Source organism: Diabrotica undecimpunctata, chromosome 4 (genome assembly GCF_040954645.1).
Source record: "Diabrotica undecimpunctata isolate CICGRU chromosome 4, icDiaUnde3, whole genome shotgun sequence".
NCBI lineage: Eukaryota > Metazoa > Arthropoda > Insecta > Coleoptera > Chrysomelidae > Diabrotica > Diabrotica undecimpunctata.
The window spans coordinates 124,828,199-124,842,955 of record NC_092806.1 but is presented as its reverse complement, the minus strand read 5'-3'; the positions used below and the strand labels follow the sequence as shown (position 1 = coordinate 124,842,955).

The window sequence follows — 14,757 nt, the reverse complement described above, 5'->3', positions numbered from 1 at the left end:
GTGGGTATATCGTAGAATGATGCGCATACCCTGGACTAGAGATGTGTAGTTCATCATCGAAATAGTTCAAATGAACGATTCTTTCAACTGAACTAATTGAACTAGTTCATTAATTTTCATAGAACTAGTTCACTGCGAACGATTTGCATTATAAATTGTGTCTCAACTTTTAAAGAAGAAAATAATGAATGAATGAGATCATATATTTATTATTTTGAGAATGGGATGGGCTGACTAGTTTAAAAAAAGAAGTGTCGATTAGCCTCAGATAACAGATCATAATTCTTATGAACGTGACAATAACATAAACACTCTTAACTTAATATCATAATGGTTCGGATCTTATGCCCATGCATTGGCTTGAATGTTGACATGCTGTGTTGTTTCTCGTATTGTAATTTTGAAATAATAATTTTAAGTTGTGGTTAAAATGATTTATGCATCTTCATAAAATATAATTTTATGTAAAAGTGAGAATGAATATGTGTTATTTAATGTTCCTAGAAAATTCACTGATTTTTTTTTGTAAGGTTCTTTTAGAAATAACCTAATATAGATACCTACGAGTTTAAATATACGTAAATATAAAAATAAATCATACGTGAACCATATTTATATTTAAAACGGTTAATAAAAAACAAATCTTAATAATTTTTTGCAAATAAAAAAAAATGTTATTTGCAAAACATTTGAGAAATAAATTTAAAACATTTAAACCTAAACATACGATCTAAAGAAATGGTTTCGAACCCGAACTAGTTGTACGGTAGTGAAAGAGTGAAAGACTGACTGAAAACCGAAGAAAACGCGCGGTCGGCGCCGAGCTTGTGTGATGATAACACGAGGACGAGACATCTGGCAACCAGTTATGTTAGGGTTGGATTTCGATTTCGGTCCTACAAATAGTTCTTTCGCGAACTAGTTCACTGAACTAGTTCATTTTTGTGAAATAGTTCTCTCGAACTAGTTCGTCTAAAAGAACTAATAAGCACACCTCTACCCTGGACAGCACATCGCACAAATGTCTTAATATTGACAGAACTCGACATCAATACTAGGCTTACCACAATCATCAACCAAAATATATTGAGGTACTTTGGACATATTACCAGACGAATGGAAGGCATGGAGAGGTTGGTGGTTGAAGGCAAGGTAGATGGTAAAAGAACCCGGTTAAAGATCGCCACTCCGATGGTCAGACCAAATAAAGTGCGCTACCGGTTAACTCTCTGTCTGAGGCAGCACACCGCGCCCAGGAGGGAGAAGAATGGATAGCAACCATTCGTCGAATACCATAACGTCACCGCATCCTGACGAAGGATAAGGTATAGAAAAGGAGAAGGAGTCTTGCGTAAATCACCAATCACCCTGTCTATTCATCATGTCTAAATTAATGTTTAAAAAGCCCACCGTAAAAGGCAACCGTAAATACGTATTTCTGACTATTCGGTCATTCAGAGTCGTTTTCAGTATAGTGCAGCCAAGTTAGAAAAGGAGCATATGTTAACTTGGGAATGAATCACTAAAGAAGCAATGCGACCAATTTGTGGCATTAGAGTTAGAAGAGTCTGATGGTTTCCAGAGCAAAAAATAACAATAACCTCAGAGGAAACTGCAGCTACCTGAGGAAAGGACTGTCAAACGTAAAAATGCCTAAAACAAACAGGTTAAAACTTAAACTTGGCTGCATCGTACTGAAGAGGACAAATAGTCATAAATACGTATTTACGGTTGCCCTCCATCGATATACCTATTTTGTTTTTTGTTTTTCTGTTTTGCGAGACATGCCATTACATTTTACTTTTATTATTCTCTCGCATTAACAAGGTAGCTGTAGTTTCCTGCGTGGTTATTGTTAGCAGTTGTTCTGGAAACCACCAGGGTTTTCTAACTTTAATGCCATAAATTGATAGCATTGCTCCTGTAGTGATCCTTTCCCTTTCCGTTGTAAATGAAATGCCGCGCATCGCACCATGAAATGCAGAGTATCTTCTACCCCCCTTCCATTACACAAAGCACACAATTTCAGATCCTCAGGCCTACTAGGTCTATCATTAAAATACATTTCACCACATCTAATATCCACCTTATGTCATTAAAATATTCTTCATCCAAATATAATCCATTTCAACAACAAATTATAAATGTTCTTTTAAAAAACTACTATAACAAACACCTCTAATCAAATTTCTATAGTAATTAGAGAAACTTGATTTGGTTGCCATCTTCAATGCTTCTTGCTTTATCCGAGAACATCTCTTTTATCACTTGTCTTAGCTTCCACAAGGAAACTAAATTCCTGTAGTTGGTTGTATACCATGTATCACACAAATTTTTATTTAAAAAAATTTCCTTTATAAAAGGTATATTAATAAAACAACCCTATCGGACAGAACGGTTTCGGAATAACTATTCCATCATCAGTGCTATCTGGATGTACATATTCGAAGCCACTGAACATATGGGTCAAAACCCTTTAAATGTAGTTAGACTAACCTTGAATGACATATTTGATATTTAAAAATTATGATGTTTAAGTTATAAAAGGAATTGATCACATGGCAACGTAGGAATCCACTGGGGTTGCTAGTCCTTAGACGAAGTGTCTGTGAGGAATTGTTGATGGCAACTGTTGTGAAAAACAACTTGAGTAAAAATCAACCTTTATGCTAACAAAACACCGTCGATTTAATATGTAATAATTGGCATTTTGATGCATCAGATATTTTAAAATGAGAATTAGCATACAAACGTTCAAAAGTTGCCCAAATCTCATTGCTGTTTTTTTTAAACGATTAAACTTTTAAAATCTTCTTATTCATAGGTTTTGGTATTGCTCTGTGAATTATATTGCATAACGTATCTGCACATAGCTGCTGAAACTTACCTGGGTGCATTTGTTAATCCTGTCTACTCAACAAATCTTGATTTATCCTTCAGCAATTATTATTTTTCCAAAAAACTAAAAATCCTAATAAAGATAGGCCTCCTCTAAAGTCTGTCCTTCTGTAGGAACCTTTCAGTTCTGTCGGTTTCGAGCTTACTGCAGTCAATACCCAGCGATTCTTTTGACGTAGCCTCTTAATCGTGTAGGTGGTCTACCTCTGCTTTTTCTGTTTGCTCGTGATCTCCACACTGTAATTTTGGGTCTATCTGTGACACCTATCCTTCTTATTACGTCCTTACTAACCCTGTCTCGAAGAGTTAGTTCAAGTAACGACAGTTCTATTCTTCTTTGGGCCGCTCTGAGTTTGGATGCTGTGTCCAGGGTTAAGGAAAGTGTTTCGGCGCTGTTTCTTCTTTTGGAAATAATTTAGCATGTTGCTCTTGAAGATGTTTGATAGAGCTCAATATGAGAACCATGCGAAAGTGATTCTTCTTTGTAGTTGAGAGGTTTGGTTGTCCCTGACAATTTGGATTTTATGAACCAAGTATTTATTTTTATGAACTAATGTTATTTCGTTACAACCGACTTTTTGTTACAAGATTTGTCATGTTTTGCGTCTATCCAAAAATTTAGTGAGCATAATTTCAATCTCTTTACTTGTTATCAGGTCTATGTCGTTCGCAAATCGTAGGCGGGAGAGCATTTCGCCATCGAGATTGATTCCTTTCGCATCGCATTCCAATTGTTTGAAAGCATGTTCGAGAACTGTTGTAAAGAGTTTGGGACATACCGTCTTACCTTGTCTTATTCCTCTTTTAATTTTTATACATGATGTATTTTTAAGTAGCCTTACGATTATAGTTGTAATATTGTATATGTTCGCAATCAGTCTGGAGTACCGATAATCTACATGGCATTCCTCCAACTCTTTTATTACCATTACGCTGTTTTCTTTTAACGTTTTTATTAATATCTTATCGAATGCCTTGTGAAAGTCTACGAAAGCCAGAACCAATAGCGGTTGTGCTTTTTGTACAGTCATTATGGTCGTTAGTGCAAAAGTTTATCCTAAAATTTGCCTATTCCTTAGGTTGGTAAGGTATTTTGTTACTTATTGAGGTGGTTTAACAGGGTTATAAGTCGGTAATTTTCGAGATCTGCTTGATCGCCCTTGTTGTGTAATAAAATGGTAAGTGCACTGTGCCATCTAGGAGGTATTTTAATTTGGTACAGATATAAGTTGAACAGTTCCTTTATATTTTTCAAAAGACTGCCTCTTTCAATCTTTGCGGCTTTAATAACGATATGATCTTCTCCTAGATCATTATTACTTTTTATTTTCTTTAGTAAGTTACTATTTTCCTGTAGTGATATATCAGGCATTCATTCCGATCCTTAATAGACTCATATTTTTCCTGAATTTTCTAACGTTTCTGTTAGTTGCTTATCATGGTTTTGTTGACTTCTATATAAATCTGTATAGAAATCTTCTACTGCCGTTAGTTATTCATCTCTGTTGGTGATAATATTTCCATCTTTATCCAATAATTTCGTCATTTTTTTTGTCATTTGTTAACTATCTCCTTCAAACTTTGAGGCTCTTGTTATCTTGTATAGTTGTCACTTTTATGCTTTTGATTGTCCATCGACTTATTCTTTCGTTATATGGTTTCTTTTGGTAGTGTATTTTCTGGCCTTCCTCTATAGCTTCTATTATGTCATTCAGGGTGTTGACATTAAGGTCTGTATTCTTATTACTTTCTAAATTGCTGTTATTCTGTTCGTCAAATGCTTTTATATTATCAGGCTTTGTCCAGGAACGTGTAGACTTCTTTTTGATCATACTTTCTTTCGAGGTTTTTACCATTCTGGGGTTGCTAAAAACTAGTTTAGGACTGTAAGATCTCTTCTCTTGGTCCTCTTGTAGCTGATCATAAAATTGATATCGTTCCTAGTTTTTCACGTCCATCTCTGATGATCTTTTTTGTAGAAAAAGCTGTTCGTTTGGAATATGTTTTTTTTTCAGCCAAAAATTAACTAGATTCACCGCGCTCGTTCCTGTTTCTGAAACCAAATTTTCCCAGTGATGTTTATGTCTCATCGACCTTTCTCCCCGTTTTAGCGTTAAAGTTTCCACATATTATGGTATAGTACATTATTGTATCATTTAGGGCTAAAGTAATGTCATTGTAGAATTCAATGTCATAAGAATATGTTTCACAAAGTTTTAAAGTTAAGTGAGCTACTCTAGTAGAAATTTTTTTACTGATTTAACGTTGTTTTCATGTTTTCTGCGTACAAAGAAGCCAACGCCTCCTGTTGTTTTAGTTTCATTACCGACCTGATAAAACAAGGGACCTGATTTCCGTTTTTTAGGCTTTCCTCTAGTTGTTTTACCTCGCTAACGCCTATCACATCCCATTTAATTTTCAACACTTCTGCTTCCACCTCTATGTTTCTTTCTTCTGTTGCCAGGGATCTACCTTATATGTAGCGATGTTAAGTTTTAAGGGTTTTCTAAGTTTGGTATGTTTACTTGTCATAATCTTGTTTTAGTTTCTACTTAATAGACAAAATTTCTGTTTAATGTTCAGTGTCCTTTAAACATTCGCCTCGACGTGTTCTTTTAGATTGTCCATACTTTTTCACCTTTTAGCGATTTTTTTCTAGGTATTTTTATCATTTTGTTTTATGCTATTTTTATTTTAATCTATTCTTTTTCTCTTTTGTTTCTAGGTATTAAGCAAATCTATGTTGTAATGCCTTATAATATTTTCTCTTCTTTCCCCGTTATATAAAGTTTCGCAGGTTATACTTCTTAGTATTTTTATCTCTGTTTTGTTGTCTTGTTCATTTCAGGTTTCTTGTCTATTTTAAATTTTTTATTTTTCTATTGCTATATTCAGACTTTTCCGATTTATATTAAAACAATGTAACATTGTGTGAAGATCGCCTTCATTGTCCGCTACGATACTTCATTAAATTTCAAGATCGACCTCGAGGTAAACAGTTTCAGACACGTGATAGGTGGGTGTGTCATGTCGTCACAGCTTGTTATTGGTTATAAATTAAGTACTAAACTATGATAAGCTGCGAGGGCTCGACACACCCACCGATCACGTGTCTAAAACTGTTTACTTTGTGTTTATCTTGAAATTGAATGAAGTATAGGACAGCATCGTTGTATTATGTTCTTTTCGTTACACACTTCCATTACTTTCTCATCCATAATGATATTAAATAATGTTACTCTCATTTAAATTGTGTCTTCTCTACAAACCTCTTTAATTGCCCCAATTAGGTTTTGTGGAATTACCCGTTGCGCACTAATTCGATAATGTCATTCAGCTAAATTCTATCAGAGGCTTTTCTTCGTATAATTCTATCAAATTCGTAAAGCTTATGAAACACAGTAATGCTAGTCTCTGAGATTTGACAGATTTTTCTAATATTTTGTTGCTTTGGTTGTTAATTTTGATTTGTGTTTAGAAGACTTATGCTTCTAGATTAATATACTACTATTTAAAAGATTTGAAGTAAATCTAATGGCTTAACAGTTTAAAAAGATGAATAAACGTATGGTCTATGGTTTTTACTACAACAAATGTGTTAATGTAAATCAAAAGTATTTTGAAAAATAATACGAGACTTTTTTTTTATTAATTTTTTTCAATTTTACTAAAAATTACGAAATAATCCTGGTATAAAACTTTCGTATCAACGTGAAGTCTTTACTGCATTACTGCAACAAAATGCCACCCGAGTCGAGGTTCGAAACAAAAGTTAAGTAATTCTGCACAAAATGGTTTGCAATAATTTCCGTATGCCCAAGACATTCCATGCAGTATTTCGTGCTTGTGATGATTTTCGTAAAGAGCATAGTCGAGGTTATGACCTCGAGGCATAAAATAAAGAAGTCTCCGTCCGTAAAATGTGGCGCACAGTGTATCATTATCAGCATCAAAGTAGTATTCGGCGGCTGCTGAATATGCCACCACCGTTGTGTCTCGATGCTGCGTGGAGCGTCGGTCTCCCAGACCGATGGCAGCGACGCCGGCGCTGCGGCATTCCCGCCACGCCCCACTCGGCCATTCACCGAGGCCGAGGTCTGGCGATGTTGCCATATGTCATGCAATTATCCAGAATTTTGTGTGTACTATTGTGCCCTACTCTCTTTGGCATTAATTAAAGTTGACATAAAGTTATTTTGGACACACGCGGTGTTTCGTCGAAAATTTATAACACACTAAAACTAGAAAAATAAATGTTTTGACAAAAATTTTTATATTAAAAGATATCAGTTTTTATACAAAAATATTTCTTACAACTTTAACCCTGTAATATGAGTTTTAACTCATACAAATTTTTATATGAGACGGGAATTGAAGTAATCCATAACTTGGAAGGGGATATTATGAGTTACACAATTGTTTTTATTTTTTTAATCGATCGATAAGTTACAGACAGATCGTGTTTGAAAGTATCAAAATTAAAATATTAATAAAAATCCAAAAAGTTGAAACTAACGAGTGTACTGCTCGAAATAATTTTTTCTGACTTCCATGCAATTATAATCCCGATTAAAACTGAGATCTTATATTTCTTAAAACCTCAAAGATTCTTTCTGGTTTATTTTCGGAATGAGAATCAAAAAAGATTTGAGATGAGGTCAGATAAAAAATATCTAATGGATTGAAACCTAGAGATCTAGCTGGCCATTCAAAAATTCTCGACCGCCATCAGTATAACGGGACAGTGCACCATCTTAGTAAAACCAGAGAACAACCGAACACATGTGTGTTCGGTTATTCTATGGTAAAACCGTTGATTGAAATATAGGGGTATCCAATATTTCAATCAACGGTAAAACATTATCCCATCATCTAAAATCCCCTATTGATCGGGGTTCTAGGAGACATTGGCTTGGATGGCAGAGATGGCAGTATAATTGCAAATTTTCATTGGAATCAAACAAGATTGGGTTTAGTAGACGGTTTGGAACCACAAGCTCTTAATATTAAAAGAGGAGTAAAACAGGGATGCGTCGCCCCTGCTTTTCAACGTTTTTAGAGAAATCAAGAATTTTTAGAAAATCACTTTCTAAAAAACAAGAAGGAATAATTTTGAACGGTGAAGTTATCAATCATTTGAGATATGTGGACGACATAGTACTCCTAGCATCTACTTAAGAAAATCTACACTTCTGATTCTTTGACTGCGATATAGCCGAAGTTAAACATTTTTTTTTTGCAATATGTATAGTTATGAAATTATTTGACGCTCCCGCGATAAATTTATATTAGCCGAAAGATACCATGTTCAGAAATAAGTTTATAACGAATACCATGAGCCGAGACAGATTCCTTTCACTGAAGCGTTGCATTTATTTTTGTAATATTTTGGAGTGTTCTAAAGATGATTGACTCTGTAGGATAGGAGAAGTTTTAAAAGTATTGAACAAAAATTTCCAAGCTGCGTTAACTCTAGGAAGGATTTTGGTAGTCGATGAAAGTATAGTATCCAGAAGACTGAAAATAAAGTAATATCTGGTAAATAAAACACACCCGAATGGAATTGAATTTAAAGTTATGTACAGTGAATGGATATTTTAAGAATATTATCGTTTATCATGGTAAAGATTTTACTACTAATGCAAATACTTCTCAGAGTTAGCAGATAGTATATGATCTTCTTGAACATGTTGAATTCGAAAATGGCTACTATCGCTACTTGTATGCCGATAATTATTACTCGAGTTTACCTTTAGCAAAGTCATTATTCAAAAAACAAACAATTTATTAAAAAAATTTTTCAATAAAATCCTTTATAAAAAGGTATATAAAAAAACCCAGTTGGGCTATGTTAAATTGACAAAACGTTTTCGGAATAAGTATTCCATCATCAGTGTCAAGTTAATACATGGATGTGGCCACTAAATATGTGGGTAAAAACCCTTTAAAAATTACTAAATGAAATTTAGTTTACTTTATGTCTAATTTAAAATTAAGATGGTAAAGTAACCGTTGGATTGGTAACATGGCGACATATGACTCTCTGTGTCTACGAGGACTTTTATAAAAAAGTCCTCGTAGACACACCGTCTCAGGACTTGCAACTTAATGTAGAGTCATATGTCGCCATGTTACCAATCCAACGGTAACTTTACCATCTTAATTTTAAATTAGACATAATGTAAACTAAATTTCATTTAGTAATTTTTAAAGGGTTTTTACCCCCATATTTAGTGGCTACATCCATGTATTAACTTGACACTGATGATGGAATACTTATTCCGAAAACTTTTTGTCAATTTAACATAGCCCAACTGGGTTTTTTTATATACCTTTTTATAAAGGATTTTATTGAAATTTTTTTTTAATATATGGTATACAGCCAAATACAGGAACTTAGTTTCCTTGTGGAAACAATTTATTGTGAAACTCTGATGTCCAAGAGAAGAGATATTCGCAAAACGGTACCTAAAAGAACATAAAAGGGAGAAATTTGGGGTACTCAAAACAACTCCTTACGTATTATAAAATGGATGGACAAACGGCCAGTTCTGATCCAACTGACCAACTCATACAATTACCTTAGAACCAACAGGAAAGCAAAAATGGCAACGTGAGCTTGTATTGAAATCAAAGGCAATTATTGATTACAATCAAGCAGAAAAAGGAGTAGACTTTAGTGATCAGATGAGTTCTTATCATTCCGTTTTAAGAAAAAGTTTAAAATGGTACCGTAAACTGGCCTTTGAAGTTTTGCTCGGAACAGCTATTGTAAATACCTGGATTAAATACCTGGATTGTTTATAACAAGATTAGTTGTTCCACAAAATTATCTATATTAAAATTTAGAAGAAGATTGGTACGGGAGTTACTTGTTAGTTTAGTTGCACACGAAGATACCACCACTCCCAAAAGCGTTCTACATACTTTTGTTAAACGGTCAGAACCTGGAAAGAAAGAAAGAAGACAATGCCAAGGATGCTATCATAAACTAAAAAAAAACACATTAAAGGAAACAGGCAAGTAATATGGTGACAAAAGTAACAAGTTATTGCAATGAATGCCCTAGACAACCAGAGATGTAGTTATCCTGCTTTAATAGCATTTATAAAAAATAATTTATTTTTCTGACACTTTGATTTTTGTTTAATAACTAAGAGCATATTACTTAGTTTACACATTTTTTGTTTTCAAATATCATGTATACTAATAAAATATTAAAAAGTCTTCTGTCATTTGATCTTTTAATCGAACTCTGTAAAAATAGTATTCTTAACAGGAACCCTGATCAAAAAATTGGTCTTAAAACTCATATAATTTATATTATAGAACTGTAAATATATAAAAACAAATTACGTCATTACCGGTCCCCGACGGTTGGTAACGTATTATGTAGGGCCAAGCTACCGGTCCCAGGGGACCGGTTATGCACAGTTCCGTCGTTTACATATTTTGAGAACGCTGTCAACCTGTTAAATATAAAATATTAAATACATAAGTGAAAGAATAATAATAAAAAGTGCAGTTTTCATACACAATTTACGCGTTTTGGGGCAAATGAAGCCAGTTTCTATAAAGCTGTTAGATAAATAATTAACGTTTCGCGATTTTTGCCATTTTTTACGATTCGCATGAGATCAATAAAATTTATCACTTCTATTGACGGGTCACTATGAAATTTCCATTGTTAGAGCCTAATCTTCAAAACCTTTAACATGAAATTTCGATATTAAGTTTTAATAGCAAATATGAGCCATTTCAAATATGCCTAAAAATTGATTTTTCACGCGTAACTGATATTTAAAATCGCCGGTCACTTCAAGCGTTGTTATTGAGAAAGCGGTTTATTTTACACAAAAAGTACTTATAAACATTTTTGTTCAAAATAATCCCAGGAACATTTTTGTGTGAGACTTTTCGCCATTCAGATTCTTATTAAATCGATGTTTTTGTTTTTTCCTCCAACGAGGGAGGTTTTAGGTGGAAGCAAACTTTTATGTAACTTTTTAAAGTCCCAAAATTGACTCTCCGCAAAATTCAGCTTGTTAGTATGATTTTTAGATGTCTCTGACGACTGGACTAAATGTATATTGAAAATTATATGTACAGTAATTATATTTTAAAAAAATAAGCTCGTATAATACCACAACAATGGTATTAAAAAAGTTATTAATGATGTTGTTATAATGGATTTTCTATAAATTTTCCTTTTTATCTACCAGCAATAATGTTTTAAATCTGCTTTTACCTCCTGATATTTAGGTTTTTAATTTGCAGTAATTTCAATACCTACCTGGTTTGTTTTATATTTTACCTTTGTATAATAAACTGCAAGTTAAAGTTAGTTAAATGGAAAAAAAACAGTAATACAACAAATATTCAACTATATAAATCAAGTCACTTGTCTACATCAATAATTGTCACTATTTTTTTGTTTTTTTTATTCAGAGAAATAAATAATTAAATTAAATTAAATTTATAACTTGTTGCTAGTTTATTACTCCATGAAAAAAAGCCGAAAACTTCCAGAATAAAACGCATTCTAGATAAAAACTTTCAACAGACGACTTTCTTGAAAAATATTTCTCTTTAAAATGAGATTTTCAAAAAAAAATGTTTTAAACAAAAAAATTATAGTAAATTAAATCCGAAAGTAAGCATGTTTTTCAATTGTTTTTAATTATTAAAATAAACAATAAAAAAAATTGAGAAGCATATTTCATAATGTTTTTATTTAATTACTACATTTGTGAAAGATGAATAAAATCGGTCAAGTAGTTTTTTAACAATTTTATTTGTTTATCCCATTTGAGAAAAGAAAGCTCATTTTCAAATGGCTGTACAGTTGCTTTGCCAATACTTAACACTTTTTTTTGGGTCTGATTTTCTTTATCAGGTCTCATATTTTCATGTTTTTTAAAAACTATAATAATTTTTAATTGTTTACTTACAAATAATTAATGCAGGTTGAAGTTACATTACCATAATAGCAATATCCCTAACTTATGCCGCGCAGTATATATTCCAATAAAAGCCAATACAAATCTAGCTTACAAAACTGAGAGCTTCAAAACGTTTAACGCTGGCAACACCGCTTCTATAGGATTCGGCACATTTAGAGCGACTTAAAAACAAGCACGTTTGGAGAAAACGATGGAGTTGAACAAATTTTTAAAGAGCTCATACCAGATGGCATACGAGTTCTTACTTCCACACTAAAAAGGCGAAGGTATAAAACCAGTGGGCAATAAAGCTTTGTGAGTTGAGGTTGTTCTAGTTAAAGTTTAAATAAAATCGTACGGTTTTATTTAAAAATTTATTTTTTAAACGATGCTTACAAGGAGTTTTCATAATGGAAAAACAAAATTTGGTGAATTATATTCGATAAATTATAAATTTAGTAAAAATGCCCGTCTTCTTGGACTGTTAATACTGGTGCAGTGAAATGCACCATATATCCCATGCTTTATTATATGGAGGAAAATCGGGGTGCCTCGAAAATGGCAAATAATAAAGTGGGGTCGATTTTTTCTAAAACGATTAAAAATAATGCAGATAATAATACAGACAATAAAAATACAAATTTTTTATTCCTTTATTTGGTAAATAGTTATTCCACCAAAATATTTTTTGTGATTCCTTTGTAGGGGCTTGAAAAGTTTTTTGGTCACACAAATTACCATTAAAAATTTTAATAAAAAATCTAATAAAATATAATAATGGAATACAATTATAATAATAGTGTAGTTAATAAATTGACTATGCTAAACTATTAAGTAAAGGTCTTCAATGCTAACTATAGATATACAGTGTGGAAACCACTTATGGAATAAAATTGTTTGTGTCCTTATTTCAGAAAATAATATAAAACTTTGAGATACCTTAACTTTTAAATTTAAATGTGCGCTGTTTAAACATAAATTTGAATGTACAAAGTGATCCACGCAAGACTGGCATAGTCCATAATCTGTATTTTAAATGAAACACCCTGTATATTTTTATGTTTTTAAAAGCTCCTTAACAACATAATCTTAACGAACTATATCATGTAGGATTTATTATGAATAATACAAGGGGAAATTTTGAAATTAAGTACCAGATGATTTTCCTATCTCACTCGCACCACAACTTTACTGTTGGCTTCCCACCAAACATTTCTGTAATCTTTTTCCTCAAGTTCTTCCAGTACTCTACTTTTAAAGAATCTTACCGAATACTTATCCTTTAACTTCCACCACTTTACTTTCTGGTGTCCTACTTGCTTTACTTTCCGCCTCACCTTTATCTCCGAATGAACTATTACTGGTCGGTGTTGACTAGCTACACACTCACCCTTTATCACTTTACAGCTGGTAATCTCTTTTAGCTGACTTCCTCTACACATCACAAAATCTATCTGACTTTTCCTTTCCCCGCTACTAAAGGTAACTTACCGGTCTTCAGTCTTCATAAAGGACGTAATAATGATAGCCAAATCTCATGCCACTGCAAAGTCAATCACAATATTTCCTTTCTCACTTCTTATTCAATCCTCAAATATCCATGAACTATTTCTATTCCCGCTCTTTTTCTACCAATATGTGCATTCAAATCACCTCCAATAAAACACTTTTCGTCTACAGGAATCTCAAGCATATCGCAATCAATGGCCCTCTAATATTCTTTCTTTTTCTGTTCTTCACACCCTACTTGTGGGGCGAAGTCATATACGATGTTCACGTTGTTATTGCTTGTATTTAGTTGCATACTCATTCTATCACTTCTTCTGGTTACCCTTACAATATGTTTCTTCCATTCGTTGTTCAAAATAATACCTACTTTATTTCTGCTGTGACTGTTAGAACTACTATATATTAACATGCTTCATCTCCTTCGCATGCCATATCAGAATTATCTGACGTTGGCGATCACCATTGCGAAAGCTTTTTGATCTTCTGCAATATGGAATAATTATGCTGCATTTGACATCTGAGTCGATTCACGAATGTTTTTTAACCAAGAAACTTGTTTTCTTCCTACACCTCTACGGTCCTCTATTTTGTCTTTAAGGATCAGTTGTAATATTTTATATCGACTTTCCCTGTCTTAGATAAGACTTTTTGGATATTTAACAGTCTTTAGGAGTTCTCTATCTTTGTTGACGCTCCTTAGTAGTTCTTCATTAGTTTTTCTTGCTGTCCAAGGTATCTTCAGCATTCGTCTATGAACCCACATTTCCAATGATTTAATTTTGTTCATGATCGATACTTTTAGCGTCCACCCTTCTGCACTATACAAAAGTACAGACCAAACATAGCACTTAATCATTCTTTGTCTAAGTTCTAAACTAAGATGATTATTTCAAAGAAATGACTTCATTTTCATAGAAGTAGTTTTAGTCATTGCTATTCTACGTTTTATTTCTATGTCTGGATCTATTTAATCCTTTATCACAGTTTCCAAATATGCCATTTTATAAACTTTCTCAACTTGGACTCCGTTTAATTGAAGCTTTGCATCGGGATGTGGGTCACGACACATAGTAAACACTAAAAATTTGGTTTTGTTTGAGTTTACTTTAATACTCATTTCCTCTCCTACCTTCGTGAATACGATCAAGCAGAATTTGGAGATCTTCATTATTCTCTGACAGAATAACTGTATCGTCTGCATATCTAATCACATTAAGTAGTTCCCCGTTGATTTTTATTCCATATGGTGGTCTCTCAATTGCGTTTTTAAATAATTGGTCTGAATAAACATTGAACAATGTTGGCCATAAAATGCGACATATCAACTTGCATTCATCTTAAAGATATCTCGACTTATTATCTTTCCAATGAGTTTCCTGCACGCAAAGTACACCTATCCTTCTTCTTT

The 14,757-nt window shown here is 33.0% G+C and overlaps 2 protein-coding genes across 2 annotated transcripts in view; one reads left to right on the top strand and one right to left on the bottom strand.

Annotated features, from left to right (window-relative positions):
* Positions 1-14,757, top strand: part of LOC140439959 (tolloid-like protein 1) — a 740,970-nt gene that overhangs the window by 148,475 nt on the left and 577,738 nt on the right. The window lies entirely within an intron of this gene.
* LOC140438941 (uncharacterized) lies at positions 3,492-3,827 on the bottom strand. The gene has a single exon (XM_072528576.1). It carries the CDS (start codon positions 3,825-3,827, stop codon positions 3,492-3,494), a length of 336 nt encoding a protein of 111 aa, XP_072384677.1.

Excerpts from the sequence above, each read along its gene's own strand:
- LOC140438941 (XM_072528576.1), bottom strand. The coding sequence starts at position 3,827 with ATGGTAATAAAAGAGTTGGAGGAATGCCATGTAGATTATCGGTACTCC.